This window comes from Priapulus caudatus, unplaced genomic scaffold (assembly GCF_000485595.1).
Source record: "Priapulus caudatus unplaced genomic scaffold, Priapulus_caudatus-5.0.1 Scaffold9, whole genome shotgun sequence".
Classification (NCBI taxonomy): Eukaryota; Metazoa; Priapulida; class Priapulimorpha; order Priapulimorphida; family Priapulidae; genus Priapulus; species Priapulus caudatus.
The window spans coordinates 692191-713278 of record NW_014577070.1 but is presented as its reverse complement, the minus strand read 5'-3'; the positions used below and the strand labels follow the sequence as shown (position 1 = coordinate 713278).

At 45.1% G+C, this 21088-nt stretch overlaps 3 protein-coding genes across 3 annotated transcripts in view; all 3 read right to left on the bottom strand.

The window, feature by feature from the left end:
- Positions 1-1894: 1894 nt before the first annotated feature.
- On the bottom strand, positions 1895-5126 carry LOC106806641. Its single transcript, XM_014808646.1, has 6 exons — positions 4546-5126; positions 4070-4407; positions 3374-3685; positions 3092-3208; positions 2859-2954; positions 1895-2666 (listed from the first exon to the last, which is right to left on the bottom strand). Exons 3-6 carry the CDS (start codon positions 3602-3604, stop codon positions 2385-2387), a joined length of 726 nt encoding a protein of 241 aa, XP_014664132.1. The 5' UTR covers positions 3605-3685; positions 4070-4407; positions 4546-5126; the 3' UTR covers positions 1895-2384.
- LOC106806587 (protein TsetseEP-like) lies at positions 5010-5555 on the bottom strand. The gene has a single exon (XM_014808582.1). It carries the CDS (start codon positions 5553-5555, stop codon positions 5010-5012), a length of 546 nt encoding a protein of 181 aa, XP_014664068.1.
- Positions 5556-6079: 524 nt separating this feature from the next.
- The window catches only part of LOC106806577, a 109328-nt gene continuing 94319 nt past the window's right edge, over positions 6080-21088 (bottom strand). The window contains exons 40-47 of the mRNA XM_014808572.1: positions 20682-20759; positions 13581-13643; positions 13105-13206; positions 12489-12827; positions 11166-11555; positions 8953-10710; positions 7244-8122; positions 6080-7041 (exon numbers count right to left, since the gene is read on the bottom strand). Of these exons, the coding sequence (XP_014664058.1) occupies positions 6577-7041; positions 7244-8122; positions 8953-10710; positions 11166-11555; positions 12489-12827; positions 13105-13206; positions 13581-13643; positions 20682-20759 (4074 nt within the window). The 3' untranslated portion in view covers positions 6080-6576. The remainder of the gene's footprint in view (positions 7042-7243; positions 8123-8952; positions 10711-11165; positions 11556-12488; positions 12828-13104; positions 13207-13580; positions 13644-20681; positions 20760-21088) is intronic.

Below are 21088 nucleotides of genomic sequence, written 5' to 3'. Positions count from 1 at the left end.
AAAATAATAAGAAGTAACAAATGATATATATATATAGAGAGAGAGAAGGGGGAAGAAAGAGAGGAAGAGAGAGAAAGATTACTACAAGATTATGAAGCAGACACGAAATAATTGCACATACCTTTGACAGTCAGCACAGCTGATGTCTCAGCACTACCCAGAGGATTAGTAGCCCTGCAGGCGAATCTTGCCGTATCGTCTGCAAACGACTCCTCAATCGCCAGCGTACATAGTCCATCATCGAGAATGCTCGTCACATAGTCGGAATTATTCTGCAAAAATAAAACCAGTTGTACATGGGTGTACTATAGGCAAAAGATTGGGAGTTCCATTATCAAATTACTAAGAATGTTGCAGACACCACAAAATGTTAAATTCAATCATGTTGCGCCTTCTCACCTCAATGGAGATGCCGTCCTTGAACCACTCAATGTTAGGGGTTGGTCTTCCGGTCACCTTGCATTCAAGTCGAACCTTGCTTCCTTCAAGTACTAGGAAGTCCTTGAGTGGCTCAATAAAGACTGGAGCCACATCAGGTATCTGAACTGAAACCTGCTGAGGGACCTACCAGAAATAAGATGCAAATCAGTGCCAACCTTCTAAAAGCAAAAAACAACAACCATAATTGTAGAAAAACGAAAAAAAAATCGTAATAATAACACAGAAATTGTTTCTCATCAAATCGAGCCTGGTGAGATTCACCTGACAAATAGTACAGGTTATATATATATATATATACAATAAATACATGAAAATTAAGTGACTAATCCACGCAAATGAATGCTCATACGCATAATGGTACCACGCAGTTTACCTGTCCCTGTGTGATGAAGCCAGCCTGTGGAAGCTGAGGTGCACGTCTCTGAGGTGCGGGTTGCTGATGTACTGGTTCCTAAAACCACAATTACATGGCAAGTATAGTTCGTGTACTTCATCAATTCTGTAAAGTTCATCTTGTTGAATTAAAATTTTTGTGTACACGTGCGTCCATGTGCGTCTGTATGTGTGATTACTAAATGCCACTGCACGTATGAAGTGAAAAATGGCAAGTTAATATGTGAGGATCCCCTGTTAAAAGCATAAATTATTCATTTCTTTAGTAAGCACAACATAAAGATTAAAGCAAAACCTTGTCAAATCGTCTGAAAAAAAACGTGCCACCCCGTACAAAACTATGAACAAAAACCACAGCCAAAACAGCCAGCATTTTTCAATAATATGGGCAATGATCACATTACCTTGAAATACTTACTGAAAGCTTCATAGGCAGTTTCAGATTATCATGCATTGCAGCTACAATAAATACATGCTGTAACTTCAATGTTACCAAAAACCCAAGATCTAATTATTGCATACATATAAAAAATACGTGTTTTAAACTCCAACTTTTTACAAAAATACAATACCTTTAAATGTTTATGGCCAATGTCCTGGAAATTACTTACCTAATTTCATGTGGTCAAATAACTTGCAGCCGAATTCTTTTTACGATAGGTGCAACTGGTCTAAATAAGTTTTTGTTCAAGGCAGAAAAAGTGCCTCGGCTGATACTTATAAAAAGCTACAGATTCGTATAAATAATTATTTGTGCTAAACGGTCAGACACTTTTAAAATGTATGCGAGTTAGACAAGAAGTTAAGGAGTTTTAGGACCGAAAGTTCAAATAGCATTTAAATGATGTAAGTATTAGTTGCAAGCATAGGCATGTGTTGTCATTGTTTTATGCAGACTACGTGTGCAGTGTTGGCGGAAGTCAAACAAAAACTATAAACAAACAGCACTGTCCGGAGTTTATTTCATTTACAGCTCATATGGTATATTATATAATGTTCAGTGTTGGTAAGAAGTGTTAATTTCCCTAAAAGCTCAAAAAAGACACCACAGAACAGAGGCTGGTTGAAAACTATGCCTGTTTATTCTGCTGACGTTTAGTAATGCTCCACAAATGAGAATGGTAACACCACGCAGTCAGCACAGCTGACACTGACTACAAGAGAGGATAGAGACGAGTTTAAATGACACAGAGTGCTAATCTCTCTATCTAAATTGTATACACTTAAATAAGTTAATAAATCTGTAGACATATAAACGGAAACATTTAGTAAAATGTAAGGAGTAACGCTAGATCTATCACAAAATCGCATGCTCAGAGTCAGAGGTGTCTAAGGCCGCCGCGCATTGTCTGTCGTTGTGATCACTATGCACAGCATTGTGGCCATTTTGTTTTCGAGTCACGTCGTCCTGGTTTCTATTGTCTTAACCACCAGCCAACACAAGTAACCTACACGTGTATCTCCTATTTACGAAACGGTTAGGGAGATTTCCTAATTCCAAACTACTAGCGAGTCTTCGAATCACGACACGAGGTGGTGAGAGGACTCAGCTAGTGCACTAACAGCGACTGGTTTCTGTGGGTAACGTGGGCTGCCTGTTTTTGAGCTTTTAGGGATTTCGCATTGCCTCTAGCCGGTGCCGCACAAACCTGTACTGGTGCAGGAGCATGGGCTTCTAAACCAGGCTCAACTACAGTCCTATATTTTCTTTCTATATCTTCGCGAGTGCGTAGGTCATGCTGTTCGGTTGTTAGCTTTTCAAAAATACGTCGCCTGTGTTCAACCTCTGGTTCCGTCTCTGGCTCAGACAGATATGCTCTGTGTTCGGGTTTCTGCAAACGTAAAAAATATAATTATATGAATTAATAATAATAATATTAATAATTATATTACTTAAATGAAATGCATTCACTCCTGTGGCCGCAACACATTTATCTACTGCTGCGAACATAGATTGGTGTAGCCATCCTAATAGTACGAATACAATACCCGGTACTATAAAATCGAAACGAAATTATTTGTACCTTTATTGTTGTAACAAACCCAGCCTGGGGAAGCGGCTTGACATTCCTTTTTGAGGTTGACACCTCAGTGTCGGATAGGTATGACTGCTGGTATGGCTGTACATAAAACATGTGAGTAATAAGCACCTCAAAGTCGCTGCAAAGCACATTGTAATGATTGCCACACACCGTCTAATTCTCACTCGTATGCTTAATGCCTCTCTGCTAGTTCCCGACAGTGTGCTACAACCTACCTGTGCTGTCGTCATGAAGCCTGAGTGCGGCAGTGAATGCATGCGCTTAAGAGGGGGCGCCACCGGCCGCGGCTGAGGCGCCGCTAGTACCGGCTGTGGAGCCGCTTCCTCAAATACCTGAAACGGACAGAAAAATTCTTACTACCGAAAATTCGTAGTCCGAAGTAATTCCGTAATTTCGTACGAACGTAATTACGTTCGTAGTCTGTAACGTAATTCCGTTATGACTGTCGGTGAATGTCGTGCAGCTTCCGTTCCGAGCTCCTAACTGACGACGCATACCTGTTTGTATTTGATGTCGTAATCTTCCGTAAACTTCTTGTGGTGCTCTTCGGTCGTGATATTTTCAAAGATGCTTCGCCGCGCCTCGACGCCACCCCCCGGCTCGGATTGTACCGATGCGGGATGGGCCGGGATCACGCGCAGGGACGTGAGTTTGCGCGCGGGTTCTGGCTCGGAATCTTCCTCGGGCTCCGACCAGTAGCCACGCTGCGGCACGCTGGTCTTCGACATGAAGCCAGCCTGAGGCAGCTGATGCACACGCGTCTTTGTCAGCGGCTGAGGTTCTGGCCTCGGCAAAACACTGTCGGGTGCCTGAGGGACAGATGGTAGGATTGGTACTTCAGCAAGCATTTGTGCGGTAGAGCACAACTGCGTACACATACGAAGGATATCCGCAAAACGCTTAGTTTAAAATACAGTGGAACCCCGATTTTACGCGCCCCGATTTAACGCAAATTCAGATATAACGTAAAGAGTCGTTGGACCCCCTTTTTTGCTCTTACATGGCCACGTATATATATCCCCTATTTAGCGCAACCCTGCTTTTTTCGCGAGGACATTTTATGGACCCCAACCATCGCGTTATAACGGGGCTACACTGTAGTCGATTGTATATTAAGTTTAAGAATTTAATTTTTAATTAATAAGCTTTTATTTTTAATTATTTAAATTAAGGACTGAAAAATAGCGCCGTACCTTTACAGGTGCCCACGCTGGTGCGCCGTCTTCGAAGATCTTCCGCACTTTTAATGTCGTGCTCCTCGGTAAACTTCTTGTGTCCTCTTCAGTTCTTATGTCTCGAAGATCTTCTTTCGCTTTTCGACGGGAGACTGGCGGACCTCGGTGTCACTGTAGTAGTCTGAGGGAGGATGCTCCACGTAGTAGCGGGGCGTCACCAAGTCTCTTCAGGTTCTGACCAGTAGCCGCGCTGAAGCGCAGACGTCTTCGACATGAAACCAGACTGAGGCAGTTGATGCACGCGTCTGCTGGGTGGCGGCTTCGCCTGTGCTGGTGGCTGCGAAAGTCACCTGAATCTAAATGGAAGAACAAAAATAGCAGTTGGCATTATTTTTATGCGATCGAGCGTCAGCAAGTTTTTCGAGATAATCACTTTGTCATAAGAAAATTTTGTCAAAAAACTTAACGTAGACTGGGGAAGAATCTTTACTTACGGGAATATTGATGATTCCGGATGGTTCCTGTTGAGGAAGGTCAAACTGAGTGCGCCAAGGCATTTCCTCAAACAGCTTCGTCACCTTTATCTCTGAGACATCGGAGAACTTCTTGTGCTCCTCCTCGGTACGGATGTCCTCAAAGAACTTTTTAACAGTGATAGGCATCGACTTAACAGGTTCTGGTCGTGGCTGAGGGCGTTCCGCAATTTTCTAACACCAATGGTTCCGGTTTTGGTTCAGGTTCAGGCTCTGGTTCAGGCTCTTCCCATTGACTTCGCTGAGGTTTCTGTGTCTGTGACATGAATCCTGCCTGCGGTAACTGATGAACTTTCTGACGTGGGGCTTGGTGTTGTTCAGCTGGTGATGGAGCTCTTGGTTGGGGTGCTGGGGCTACCTGGATAGGTGCATATGCAATAGATTCGGGTTCCTCAATGACCTTTCTAACTCGGATATCATGTTCCTCAGTGAACTTCTTGTGTCCTCTTCTGTCCTGATATCTTCAAAGATCCTTCTGATCTGTTGAACTGGTTCTGGTCTAGGCTGAGGCCTCTCAGCGATCTCCAATACCAATGGCTCAGGTTCTGGTTCAGGTTCTGGTTCATCTTCTGGTTCGGACCAGGCACCGCGCTGTGGTTTCTGTGTCCTGTGACTTGAATGAATCCTGCCTGCGGTAGCTGATGAACTTTCTGACGTGGGGCTTGGTGTTGTTCAGCTGGTGAGGGTGGTCTTGGTTGGGGTGCTGGGGCTACCTGGATAGGTGCATATGCAACAGGTTCCGGCTCTTCCACAACCTGTCTCACTCTTATATCATGTTCCTCGGTGAACTTCTTGTGTTCCTCTTCTGTCCTGATATCTTCAAAGATCCTTCTGACCTGTTGAACAGGTTCCGGTCGTGGCTGAGGGCGTTCTGAAATTTCTAGCACCAATGGCTCAGGTTCTGGTTCAGGTTCTGGTTCATCTTCTGGTTCGGACCAGGCACCGCGCTGTGGTTTCTGTGTCTGTGACATGAATCCTGCCTGCGGTAGCTGATGAACTTTCTTACGTGGGGCTTGGTGCTGTTCAGCTGGTGAGGGAGCTCTTGGTTGGGGTGCTGGTGCTACCTGGATAGGTGCATATGCAACAGGTTCCGGCTCTTCCACGACCTGTCTCACTCTTATATCATGTTCCTCAGTGAACTTCTTGTGTTCCTTCTTTCTGATTGTCTATATCTTCAATAGAATCCTGTCTGACCTGTTGTAACAGGTTCCGGTCGGTGCCTGAGGGGGCGTTCTGAAATTCTACACCAAGTGGCTCCAGGTTGCTGGTTCAGGTTCTTGCGTTCTATTCTGCGTTCGGACCAGCACCGCGCTGTGGTTCTGTGTCTGCTGACAGGAAATTCTGCTCGCCGGTAGCTGCATTAACTGTTTTACGTGGGCTTGGTGCTTTCAGCTGGTGATGGGAGCTTGTGGTGGGGTGCCTGGTGCTACTCAACTGCTGGCAAACGCAACAGGCCTCTGCCTCTCTCCACGACTGTCTCACTCTGTAATCATGTTCTCTGTGAACTTCTTGTGTTCCTCTTCTGTCCTGATATCTTCAAAGATCCTTCTCACCTGTTGAACGGGCTCTGGTCGTGGTTGAGGCCTCTCAGCAATCTCCAATACCAATGGTTCGGGTTCTGGTTCAGGTTTCAGGCTCTGGTTCAGCTCTTCCCACTGACTTCTCTGAGGTGTTTGAGTCTTTGCATGAAGCCAGCTTGTGGAAGCTCGTGTGACCTTGTTTCTGCTTGCGGCTGGTGATGTTCACCAGGTGAAGGTGCACGGCACTGGCTCTGGACTGGCGCGCAACCGTGGACACGGTGGCAGGGCAAGAGGTTCCGCCTCTTCCACTACCTGTCTCACTCTCACATCGTGTTCCTCCGTGAACTTCTTGTGTTCCTCTTCCGTACTGATATCTTCAAAGATCCTTCTGACCTGTTGAACAGGTTCCCGGTTCGGTGGCTGAGGGCGTTCTGCAATTTCTAACACCAATGGTTTCGGGTTCTGTTCAGGTTCAGCTCTGGTTCAGGCTCTTCCATTGACTTCTCTGTGGAGTCTGAGTCTTTGACATGAAGCCAGCTTGTGGAAGCTGGTGTACTTGTTTCTGTGGTGCTGGGTGATGTTCACCAGGTGAAGGTGCACGCACTGGCTCTGGGGCTGGCGCAACCTGGACCGGTGGCAAGGCAAGAGGTTCCGGTTCTTCCACGACCTGTCTCACTCTTATATCATGTTCTTCCGTGAACTTCTTATGTTCCTCTTCCGTCCTGATATCTTCGAAGATCCTTTTGGTAACGGACGGAGGCTTGGGCGGGGCCACCTCAATGATGTACTCCGGCTCGGGCTCTGGCTCTGGTTCCGTTTCCCCCCATTCGCTGCGCTGAAAGGTCTGCGTCTTTGACATAAACCCTGCTTGCGGAAGCTGATGCACTTGTTTCTGTGGTGGGAGGTGGTGTTCTCCAGGCGACGGCGCTCGCGGAATCTGCAAATTGACCAGGAAACGTCGACTTTTTTACAAATGATGCGAATATTTACAATTATTAGTTTAAATTACTTAAAATTATATTATTTAAAAATATTATTTTTATTTTATTTTAAAACACAACATTTTAATTATCCCGAAACATTTCGTATTGCCACACTTCGCGTTCGACACGCGATATCTCAACTAGACTTGCATTTACCTCAACCACAGCGATTATTGTCGGCACCTCCGGTGCTGGCTTGATAGACACGGGCGCCGGCGGCTCCTCGACGACCTTCGTGACCTTGACATCGATCTCCTCCGTCACTCTCCTGTGCTCCTCCTCCGTGCGCACGTCCTCGAAGTACCTCCTCGTCTCCGTCACCGGCTCGACGACGTACTCCGGTTCCGGTTCGGACTCCGGCTCTGGTTCGGCGAGATGGCCGTGCTGCGGCATCTGCGTCTTCGTGACGATGCCGGCCTGAGGCAGCGGGTGTCGCTGGCGCTGTGGTGGCGCGAGAGCCTCCGGCTGCGGCTCCACCTCAGCCTTCTCCGGCTCAGCGCGCTGCACGACGGCGACCTGCGGCAGCGAGCGGCGCCGCTCGAGAGGGGGCGCCATCGGCACGGGCTTGTGCACTTCCTCGTGCTCTTCCCTGACCCTCCTCTCATGCTCCTCCGTCGTCAGCTTGTGGTGCTCGCTGCGGTACACCTCCTCCGTGAGTTCGTCCTCCGGCTCGCTCTCCGGCTCGGAGAGGTAGCCCCTCTCTGGCGTCTTCGTCTGGCTGACGAATCCGGCGCGAGGCAGCTGCTGCATGTAGGTCTGCGGCGCCGGCTGCAGCTCGCCCGGGGCGAGCACCTCCGGCTCGGAGACGGGCTGCGCGTGCGCGACGACGGCGGCCTGAGGGAGAGGCTGCCTGCGGATGGGAGCTTCCTGCGGCTCGGGGAGAGGCTCCGGCGCCGGCTTCAGCACTTCCTCGTACTCTTCCCTGATCCTCCGCTCGTGTTCCTCCAACGTCTTCTTGTGGTGCTCTGTCCTGTATATCTCTTCGATGTCCTCCAGTTCGCTTTCCGGCTCAGATAGGTGGCCAATCTGTGGCACCTGAAAGTCATCGCATAGTAAACAGGATGTTCGTATAGGAACTATTATAGAGGTAGATATATATAGTGTCTATTATAGTGGCAGCTCATAATATCTGCCAGGCAAACCAGCGTATTAGGAAAGAGAAAACGTCTGTGAAATTGCAGTATTGTGGTTGAATCAGTAAACCAAACGTAGTGTTCAGTTCATAATTCTGACCATTGGTGAAATAGAAATGCTATCACATTTACTTAGGATGGAAGGTTATCCGTTCCTTAGAAAATCCTTAATTATATAGTAACACAAGAAGACAGCAGTCACTGTTGATCAGGAAATTAACAAATCATGGTCATGCAAGTATGTAACAGAGGAACCTAAATGGTTATGCTAATCTAAACGAAGAGAAAGAAAGAGAGATAGTAGATGAAAGTTTTAACACATGCTCTGTAACAAGATGATGAAATAGCTGTAACTAGTGATGAAAATCTATAATACTAAAAAAGCTAACAATGTGACTGGCAGGCAAGCTGATTCCATCCTATGTGTAATAGATGATGTTCGCTCACTCATGCTGCTCTGATGTTCATCTCCAAACTCGAACATATCTGAGTTTGTAATTCTAAAAGCGGCCACTTTTGTAAAGATAGAATGCCAAGCTGTTTTAGTACTCTGTATTTGGAAAAGTGGCAGCGGCAAAACTTTCACTCAAATGCATCTCTATCTCTTTAACTGCACTACGAAAGAGCTTTACATGCCAAGGAAGACCTCCACTTCCGCACGATCGCAAAATCGTAAAGCCCGACCACTGCCACGCCCAAATCCAAGCAAAAAACGCTTGACATCCCCCTAACCTGGGTCTTTGCCATGATGCCAGCCTGCGGCAGCTGCTGTTGCCGGCTCTGCGGCGCCGGCTGATGCTCCCCTACTGGCTGCAGCTCGACCTGCTGGGGCTGCTGGCCCCGTTTGAGGACGCCGGACTGGGGGAGCTGAGTAACGTGCTCCTGCGGCGCCGGTTGATCTCTGACGGCCTCCACTGTATCGTATATCTCGCTCATGCGAACGTCGCGCGTCTCCGTGAAGACCTTGTGTTCCTCCACGTGGCGCACCTCCTCTGTGTCGGACGGCTCGCCTGAGAAGATCACGTCGGCCATGTACTCCTCGAACTGGTCCGATTCCGGTTCCGGCTCCAGTTCCGGTTCAGTTGTCACGCCGCGTTCCGGCGTCTTCGTCGTCGTCATGACGCCGGCCTGCGGAAGCTGCTGCATATAGCGCTGCGGTGCCGGCTGCGGCTCGGGATGCGGCTCTCGCTGCACCTCCTGGATGGGCTTCACGACGAGTGTCGTCTCCTGCCTTGGCGCGCCGCGAACCCTCGCCTCCTCCGGCTCCTCCGTCACCGTGACGACGAGCCGCTCCTCCTGCTCGGTGAGCCGCCTGCGCTCCTCCGTGTGGCGTATCTCCTCATGCAGCACCGTGCGTTCCTCCTCGAGCTGCCTCCTCCGCTCCTCGAGCCCGTCCTCCTCCTCCGGTTCGCTCTCCGGTTCCGAGAGATGTCCCTGTGAGGGAACCTTCGTCTTCCCCATGATGCCCGCCTGCGGCAGCTGCTGCCGCTGCTTCTCCGGCGCGCGGTGGAGAACCCCGGGCTCCTCCTCTCGCGCGGCGAGCGGAGTCGGGGCGGGAGCGAGCGTCGCTGTCTGTGGGAAGGGCTGCTTGTGCGGCGCGGGCGCGTCGTGCGGTTCGGCGGGCCGGTGAACAACCTCCAGCTCTTCGCGGAACCTCCTCTCGTGTTCCTCGAACGTCTTCTTGTGGTGTTCGCTGCGGTGCAACTCATCGACGGTCGTTGTACGTTCCGGCTCGAGGAACTCCTCTTCCGGTTCGCTTTCCGGTTCCGATAAGTGTCCCTGCGAGGGAACCTTCGTCTTTCCCATGATGCCTGCCTGTGGCAGCTGTTGCCTGTGCTTCTCCGGCACACGGTGGAGGACCCCGAGCTCCTCCTCTCGCGCAGCAAGCGGGGTCGGGGCGGCAGCGAGAGTCGCCGTCTGCGGGAAGGGCTGCTTGTGTGGCGCGGGAGCGTCGTGCGGTTCGGCGGGCCGGTGAACAACCTCCAGCTCTTCGCGGAACCTCTTCTCATGTTCCTCGAACGTCTTCTTGTGGTGTTCGCTGCGGTGCAGCTCGTCGACGGTTGTCGTACGTTCCGGCTCGAGGAACTCCTCTTCTGGTTCGCTTTCCGGTTCTGAGAGGTGGCCCTGCGAGGGAACCTTCGTCTTCCCCATGATGCCCGCCTGCGGCAGCTGCTGCCTGTGCTTCTGTGGCGCGAGGTGGAGCTCGCCTACTTCTTCGACCTCCGGCTGGTGGGTTGGCCGCGCCGGGGTGACGATGCCGCGTTCTGGTACGGTTCGTTCGCGCGTCTCAGCAGCTTCGATGGGCTGGAGAGGCGTGCCTCTAACCAGCACCTCGTACTCCTCCCTGATTCTCCTCTCGTGCTCTTCCGTCGAAACCTTATGGTGCTCTGTGCGAAACGTTTCTTCTAAATCACTGATTAGTCTCTCATTTTCACTGTACATATCTTCCTGGTCGCTTTCAACCTCGGATACTACTCCGTGTTGAGGGACCTACGTGATAAGAGTGGTCAAACGAATAGTAAACACAAAACAGAATGTGCAGTGAACACAACTAAAGAGAAGAATACAAAATAATTTTACACAAGTGAATAGGAACAGACAACATGGAACAGATGACAAAGATATTACACGAAAGCAGCAGATATCTTATTAGGAATGTTTCAGTATTGTTATAGTTAAATTCACGAAGAAGTAGCCAGCAGAAAAGATTACACAGCTAAAATAAACGAGAACTCTTTAACAAATAAACAAAAAACGTTCTATAAGATTAACGAAGGCACGGCACAAATAACTTGAGGTTACGTCTCCTCGCGGTTGACGACAACGTTAAACGTTAATTCATGAAAGTCTTAACTAACACACGCACGCACGCACGCACGCACGCAGGGGCAAGGGGAGAGGAACAACCACAAAACGAACAATTCATGCACCGACCGCTCACTTACCTTGGTCTGTCCCAACACGCCGGCCTGAGGTAAAGGCTGTCTGAACTTCTTCGCCGGCGGCCGCTCCTCGGCCGGGGACATGCGGCGCGCCGTCTGCGGTGACGACCCCGCTGTGACGATGCCGGCCTGCGGCAGCGGCTGCCGGTACATCTCCGGCGCCTCGATGGCCTCGGGCTGCGGCTGCGGTGCCTCGCGGGGCTGAGGCTTGATGATGATCTCGTACTCCTCCTTGACGTGCGTCTCGCGCTCCTCCGTCGTCACCTTGTGATGCTCGTCCCGGTGTATCTCCTCGTCGTAGTGCCGCTTCCTCTTACTCGTGTGCATATAGTCGGCGACGTCCTCCTCCTCACCCTCGCTCTCGGGCTCGGAGTAGATGCCCCGGTCGGGAACCTGCAGCGATGAGACGAACGTCCGGTATGAACACAGAGCTTTACACGTTAATTTTGTAAGTATATTTGTATCTCGTATCATACCTACATATCTTATGTGTCATCTGACTTATCTTATATCACATCTCGTATTGTATATCATATCTGCGGCGACAGGAAGAACGTCCGGTATTTGCGTCTGAACCCACAGCTTTACGCGGTACCCTAGTGAGTGTCGTATCTCGTACATTGTATACGTATCGTACATATATGTATACCATACATGTACGTATCGTATATATATCGTATATATTTTATATCTCATATTCATATCTCGTATCATACCTACATATCTTACGTGTCATCTGCCTTATCTCATATCACATCTCATATTGTATATCATATCTCGCATGTCGTGTCTCAAAGCCCATGTTTAATATCTCATCATCTTGGTTTATATCCCATGTCTGATACCTCCTATTTTGTATCCCATAAGTCATACTTCGTACACCATCATATCTTGTATTTAAATCTCTATGCAAACATTGAGAAACAGGTAAACGGGACAACTACAATTGATTCATATAGCAATGTCCAACATTAGTAAGTACCACAATCAAATTATAAAATTGGGTTAAAAATTTTGATACCAGAAGAATTATTAATAATTTAATATTAAACCAACCCAATAGCATCTGAGAATTGAGATACTTGTGACCTGGCAGAGTTTGTGATACGGTTTTTGCCGTAAACCAGAAATATGATAACGTAGATAAAAAAAAAATAATTAAAATCTGAATGAAGTTTCACCGTCAAGTAAGAAAATTTTCACGCAGTCAAAAACAAGGTATAAAACCGGAGGTACGCGACATTTCACCGGGAAAAACGAAAAGCGTTCAAGTGCGTAAAAAAAAAACAAGTCAAATCACAGAGGCGCGCGCACGTGCGAACGAACCTTGGTCGTCGCCTTGACGGCGGCCTGCGGCAACTGCTGCCTGTACTTCTGCGGCGCCGGCCGCATCTCTCCCGGCTCCTCGACGCGAGCCGTCTCGGTCGTGTACCCGCTCGTGATGTAGCCCGTTCGCGGCACCGCCGGCTCGTGCGCCTGCGTGGCGCCGACAGCAAGGGGGCGCTGTGGCTTCACGACGATCTCGTACTCCTCGGTGACGTGCACCGTGCGGTCTTCCGTCACGTGGCTGTGATGCTGCTGCCTATACACCTCCTCGTCGTACTGCGTCCGATACTCGTCACCAGAGGTCTCTACCTCTGTGACTACAGCGCCCCTGAGCGGTATCTGCAGCCGAAGGAGAAGATATGACACGTGACACCGCGTGATATGTATGTCGTGAGTGCACAAAACGCTCTACTGCGGTGAATTCAAGTTGAATAATAGTCTTTTCCCATGAATATCAATTATATTTATTGGTACCTGTAGCCGATTCAGTTGTGCGAACATTATTATTCCAACCAAACTAACAACAGCACGTGTTAGAAAAATGGTTTCTGCACTAGTTTAGTAGACTACGTTTACTTATCAGTCTATTCACATGCTCAATTCCTCGGAAACGCACCTGTACAGTAGAAGTTATGCCAGCTTGGGGAAGCTGTTGCCGTTGCATAGACGGCATTGGCTGTCGCTGCACCTGATCCTCCAAATCGGCCTGCATGGTTGTCTGGACATTAAAAAAGAATTATGTAAGAACGCTCCGAAAGAAGGCTGGCAAATGTAAAAACCAAACCGCAAGAAACCTCGACGCACGAATCTACAAAATAGCCAGTCTAGGTACCCACAAAAACTAGAAAATTACTTCATGCGTTAATGTTAATGATAATGTTAAACATTATGCAACGACATTTGAAACTGGGACACAGGAAAACTCATCACCACCTACAGATAAAAGGTCGGCTACGAAACTAGTATAGCTGCGAACTAGGAGCTCAACTCTAATACTAGCACAGCTGTGAACTAGGAGCTCAACTACAATACTAGTATAGCTGTGAACTAGGAGCTCAACTCTAATACTAGCACAGCTGTGAACCTGCTTACCTGATGAGTGAAGAAGCCTGCCTGCGGCAAGGGCTGCTGCATCGACTCCGTGGGCTCCTCTCTCTGCTCGACAAACAGACAACATGCGTACAAGACCCTCCGAAGTCACTTTGCAAAAGGTCTTCACTCGATTGCAGCACTGTGCTGATAATCGAGTTGGGATTTGTTTGTGTGTGCGTTTTGTTTGGCGTACGTCAAAGTACCTTTGATGACATTGTATTCGATCTGAATAACTAATACCTCTACTAGCATGAATCCACCTAGACTCTACTTCGGGCACGAGAAATGCTGACATCTGATTTTTAAAGCAACTGTATGTGGCTCCTGACTGACAACTCGGTCTTTACTAATAGCATAAATAGTCAGTTTTACTATATACATCATCTACTACTACTATCATTACACTTTATATATATATATGTGATTACTTTTAAAACACTAATAGACCATGCTGCCATGCTACACGTTGACTACACAATTTCACTAAAACACTTTCAGGCATTAAAACGGACTTGGATCAGTGGACGTTGAAAAGGTGAGTAAAGATGTGAGAAAAACACAATATGAGAGGTAGATGATGATGATGTGGACAATTCTGAGAGACGGGTGATGCCAAGAGCACATTAGGAGTTTAGAAGAGCTGCCCAGTGGCAGGAGTTAACAATAATGGAAATAGATAATACACGGTGGGCAGCATTGAGTCCATGCTGACAAGACAGTACATATTAACTATGGACTGTGGAAGATGATGAGGACGAACACAAGACGAGAAAACAAATCAATGTTAAACTAAATTACAATAAATGGAAATGTGGTTTCATTCAGGTTGCATAAATCTCCAATATCACCGATAACAGTAAAGGTTGGTGTTCTGGCTAGACTGCAATTTTTCTCTTAACCTCATGATGTGGTTTATCTCATCAAACAATAAAAATTACTATATTGTAATATAATAAACAATAATATTATATTACATATAATATATATAATCATATGTATATATATATAATATATATATATATATCCTATATAATCAAATGGAGTTCGTATATCAAGCAACCTGGATGAACCGCATGGTCGAATAGAACTAGGGCAAATTAGTAGCATTGCCTACGAAACCTGTAATGGAGCTTGCGGGTCTCGCCTGCTCTTGAGGAGCCCCAGGGAGCTAACAACGCACACAGAATAACGTGCTGCAAATTGTGAGTACAAGAGGTTTGCCACAGTGCAAAGATGCTATTACAACTACTGAGCGTAGCAATGAAAAGGAACATTCGCTGTAAAGTTACATAGGCTGAGTAACTACACTGAGGAGAATCTTTTTTCCAAAATATAAAATCCTAATCTAAAAAGTATATAAACATCTAAGGTAATATAGATTGATGTAAATAGAAATGTGAAATAGATTAGTGTGCAGAGAGAATTTCGATATATAAGCTAGGAATAAAAAATGAGTGTGAGCTAGGAATACCTTAATTGAAACACTAACAAGATAGATAGAAAGAGCCAATTTAAATTTATCCAAGCCTCCGTTTAAAAAAAAAACCTCGTTTCAAGCATCAACACACAAATTTATTCAAATTAAACAAAACCTGCTTTCGTTTGAAGTCATAGGACATTTCTTTACTCATTAATAGCATCAGAACCAATTCCAACACCCGATGTCATCTGGCAAAACTTGCGCAACACACATTAATGAACTATGTCAATAGACTTATAGCGTCACGAATGTGAATTACGTGTATTAAAATTAATATGTCAAAGCACTCTAACAAACACTAAAATATCTAATGTCCAACACTCAAAACTGACTGTGACATAATATTAACAATAATGAATATATCATATGTATTGAACATCAATGAATCTTAATATATGAATGGTTGTTAGAAATGTAGAATAGGCCACAGATATATTATCTAAAAGATTGTTTCGCCAACTCAAACTTCTATCGAGTGATTCGAATATTTTCATATCACGTATTGTACGTGTTGGAGCTCTTCGCTTGGCCTTTCGTCTGTTTGTTTTGTCATTTTTGGCCCCTTCACAAAGGAGTTTTGTGCATTTTTATTTCATCTAATACATATTCAGGAAGTAGATAATGAGGGAATATCTACTCCTGATAATATGTTTACAGTGCGTAACACGCCAAGAGTACATAATCTCATTAACATAACCGTAACGACATTAGAGGTACAGATTTGAATGATTATATTTTGTCAAAACTATAGATGGCAATGCACCAAATCCGCGTTATATATAAGTATGCTGATACAAGTACTAGCTTGGTAACTTGAGTAATGGATACTCTAAATAACGATATGAAATGTGAAAATAGATGTTGTGTTATATACCAACACTTACCTTGTCCTTTCTGCTACGAAGAGAACTGCTGGCCAGTATGACTCACGTGCAACAGTACTCATGCTAGACTTGATGGCGCAACCATGCTCTTTCTGTCGTTATTCAAATGAACGACAAAAGCCATGCACTTATTTATACTCCCCAACGTTTACAAATGCCTAACGTTGAAGAAACACGCATTTCAACAGAATGTGTCAAACACTCGCAAGCCACCTAATTAAGAGCATGTCTATACAAATCTGCAATACAAAATCTAGACATACAAGGTTAATAGTGATAAAAACAGTCGCTCAAACAGCCGGGTCAAAATCATCAGTGCAATGACCCTGCTTTAAATGAGCTTACTCATTGGCAAAAGCTGGCTGACAACAATGGCTGTGGTTTTTGTTCATTCAGTCGATCCACAATACATCGCCAAGAAATACATGATAAAAAGATGCGGCAGCTAAAAAACGCACTCCATGCAATTCGTCTTCTACCTCTGACGGCGGCAGTTGTACAGGTCCCTGTTGTAAGGGTTGCTGCAACTCTGTAATGTGTGGTTGTGGCGCAGGTGGCTGTATCTGCGAGGTGGGCGGGGGCTGCGGGCAGGACAACCTCCCCCCGCTGCCAATTACATCCACCTTAAACTGCACCTCCTCAAAGGTGGCGGACTGGGGTTGCTGGGCTGTATGTCAATCTCCATTACCTACACATGCCCACATGAGTAGTTGTTAGAACATATAGCGATTATTTGACTGGAGATATATATAGCACTGAGCCTCAATACCTCACAGATCAAAAGAATGAGTGAATAGACGATAGACAAGCAGACAGAAGAACAGCCCGATGAGATGGAGAGATGCGAAGTAGGATTAAATAATGACACGTGGTCATCTATTGCATGGAAAATTTATCCAGAAAATAATACTGAAATATTGAGCATGAAATCTTATCTTTCCATCGCATTATTCCAAATAAAGTAAAACCTGTTATGACACATTGTTGTTCGATGGACGTTAATAATATTACGGAAATGAGGCCAACGTTACAAGTTTCAAATTAATTGTTATGTGGGTAGTGCGGTAGTTGTTATGGGTGAGGGCGGACATGAATACGGTCTGGAAAATGTCAACCGTACAAAGTAGAATGACATGTGTGTGGTAATGTAAAAAAAATCCATAGCTTCTCCCAAATAACACTACTCTAACGTAAAGTATAAATAATTGTGGTTTTCACTTCGATACGAAGAGTTCCATCAAAATGAAAAACCTGCATATATATTTTGTATTAACGTTTGAGTAATGTCACTGTGTTTTATTGAACAGAAATGGAAAAGTAAAAAATACAAAAAAAGGAATTGTAGCCTATAAAGTGCACTGGAAGCAACGCGTCTTCTACCTCCGTCTGTGGCAGTTGTACAAGTCCCTGTTGTAAGGATTGCTGCAACTCTGTAATGTGTGGTTGTGGCGCAGGTGGCTGTATCTGCGTGGTGGCGGGGGCTGCGGGCAGGACCAACCTCACCCGCCATAACATCCACCTTAAACTGCACCTCCTCAAAGGTGGCGGCTGGGGTTGCTGCGGGGCTGTATGTCAATCTCCATTACCTACACATGCCCACATGAGTAGTTGTTAGAACATATAGCTCTACTTGATGAGATATATATATATATATATATGCACTGAGCCTCATACCTCACAGATCGAGAAAACATGAAATAGACACAGCAGCTGCTGATAAGATGAAGAAACTGGGGCAGAGATAACAAGAAAGGGAACGGTTAATTTTTGCGAGACATGATTGCGAGTTTAATAATTCTGGGAACTAGAAAAATGCCAATTTTATTGCCCCTTAGACAAGATAGATATTTGTCAAAATTTTTGTTAAGAAATTTCAAGGACAAAACATAATAATAATTTTCAGCCTTTCCATGCCTTCTGAGTCCATAATTTCCTCGTACATTTAAACTGCATTTCCACTGGTATAATATCAGGTATTGTTTTATTAAAAAACTTAAAGCCCCTCAACAACATAATTATTGCGTAAATTGAGAGCTACCTGCATCAAGATGAAAAACGAAAGCATCCATCCCACCAACCCATTATGCTACAATTAGGCCTATTATATATAGATATATATATATTATTATTATATTATTGTTGGATAGACATTGGCCATATTATAATAAAAAGTCAAGTTACAAGTTAAAATTAATTGTTACAAGGAGCTTTTGTGGCGATTGTGAAGGCAGATGAGGGAACCTGATGTGCCTAGATATGTAAAATTTCTATTTTTTTTATACATGTATATATACATATATATATATGACATCTGTCTTAAGTATGAAACCTAAAAAAGATGCACGAGCTAAAAAAAAAATGCACACTAAGAAAATCATTTTCTACCTCCGTCTGTGGCAGTTGTACAGTTTCCTGTTGTAAGGGTTGCTGCAACTCTGCAATGTGTGGTTGTGGCGCAGGTGGCTGTATCTGCGTGGTGGGCGGAGGCTGCTCAACTCAGCCCCATCACGTCCACCCTAACTCAACCTCCTCAAAAGTGGTGGGCTGGGGCTGTTGAGGCTGTATGGCCAATCTCCGTTATCTACACGTTCCCACATGAGTAGTTGTTAGAACATATAGCGTTACTTGACTGGAGATATATATAGCATTGAGCCTCATACCTACACAGATCGAAAGAGAGAAAAAGAGAGAGATGCTTGTTAGATAGATTATTACAATTATTATTTGATAGACGTTGCCAATATTAACCCAAAGATGAAAACGTTAGAGTTCAAATAATCTGTTTACATCCATGGCTGTTGGGAAGGCAGACAAGAATAAGGTTTCAAAAAATATCAAAAGCACAGGAGGGCACCACATGTGTCTGGTCATGTAAACGCATTTTCCATACTTCTGTGAAAATGAACCCAACCCTCAAAATTTAAAGGGAGTTTACTCTAGGTTCTAGGGTTTATTTTCAGCTAATTTAGGTTATAATACGCTTCATAAAAAGTTTCATGTTCAATCACCATTAGAAATACTTTTTTTTTTGTTTTAAAACTAACGACTACAGTTTGATTACAACGACGGTGGCGCCACTCAAAGCGCACGATCTGATAAGTGCGCAAAACCACTTTCCAGCCAAGGGCTACAGACCGAGGGTGTTCTTATTTATTCATTTAAAAGCAAAAGGATTGTAATCTTATAAACGACATATAATTTCAGTTATAATATGGATAAATTTGCCCTAAAATGAATATCGTTCGGTTAAATAGCATTTAGGTATCAATATAATTGCACTTTTGTGATTAGCCCTCGTCTGTAACGTGCAAAATGAATTGTCAAATACGCAACTTTTGGGGGGCAGCACGGTCGCGGGTGTCATGGCGCCGTTCAAATTTCGTAGCATTGATGTGTAATTAATTATAACAATTAAATTAGGTATCTGGTAACAAATACGTGTGGGTATAGACGATTTGTTATACAGTAAGTACAGTTGTATGGCATGTTAAAATCCTAGAGGCTGTCCCTTTAAATAAAAATTTGATCGATAACACAACTCTAGCTTCAGAACTATTTTCTTTCAACTTATTAAACTTGGATTTATTTTTGCTAAGTGTCAATGTTTACGTTGCAATAGTAATGAGAAATAAACAATAACCTGATTTTAAAATCTGGCTGTTAAGGTTGATACCATTGCGTGAGTTGCTTTTCCTATTGGTGAGGTAAGTTACACTATTCTTGTTTATTGGCACACGGTATGCACAAGGGGTTTTGATTTCTAATCACTGGCCTCATTATTTTACCTTCCACGGTTATTTTTAGTTGTGTTATTTATTATTTATGCTGCATACCTACTTTAACAGTGCAGTAATAATCAGAGCGTTATTGCAAATGTATTATAGAATAGTGAAACTTACTTTACCACAGCAACAGTGAGTGGTACGTAGCACAAGCAATAGCGCCAAACATAAATTCAAACGAGCACCCACTGGCCATGTTTATAATCAAACTTGTATTTGTTTCTTGCTAATATTCTAACAGTAAAAATCGACACCAGCATGATTAAACCATTACTCAACCAGAAATAATGCTGAGAGCTTGAGTAATGTTATCAAAAAACTCTCAAACACTCAAAAACACTTTTTCAAAAAAGAAAAATTCAGTTTGAATACAGTCTTTTAAACCAGACAGATGCAGCTAACGAGTGGTATAAGACAGGTAAGACCAGTTAGGAATAAAGAACAAGACAACGACAGTACTACAGTACAGCCCACAACTTCCCATCGATCACGCAATTTCAGCTGGGAAAGCAGCATTCCGCATCGAAGCCAGTGACATCCAAGCGCTGCACTCTCCCTACCTTCACTGACCAACTCACGCACGCATCGTGCGCTGAACCAACCACCCACCGCCAGCACCAGCCTATCGCAGTTTACTGCTCTACGACAGCCATGCGTGCTGGGACTGGGGGGTAGCTGAGTTTAGGCGCACAACGCGAAACTGACCTGTTGCGGAGCAAACGGAGTCTGCGGGGTGATGGGCTCAGCCTTCACCTGCTGTACCTGCGTTTGTGAAATCGGTTCGTCTACCATGGGAGGTTCGCTATCAACCTGTACACAACAGTAATTATGTTGCTACTGTCCCTTCTTTCTATGTATTACTGTGTTAATGGACGACTAATCGTTATGAGTATATTAATGAGTTAGTTCGCTTGTTAATTAACATGTATAATTTATGTACATCACAGATACATACCTTGACCATGAACTCCACCGGCTCGTGCTTCTTCTGAATTTCAAGCTCTGACCTCTGTGGCTCTGGAGCAGTCTGCATCTGTTTAGATAACAAAAAGAATGTACAAACCCGACAAACTAAACCCCGTCTATATAACATATTAAAGGGGCAGAATTTGGCATTTTAGGCGTTATGAGTACACGCTTTGAGCACCCTATTTCACTGAGGTTGTCAAACATGGAACAACTACTAATCATTCCACACCGTAAGTGGTCTGTGTGTGTGAACCTGTAAACGATTTGTCTACACCTCTATATAAAAACGTGTACTGTAATCTGCTCCACAAGCAGGCCCCATCAATCACTGTTGGCCAAGGTTTTGGCCCAAACTGAATCCATGAATACACCTAAAATGCCCATTTCTGTACC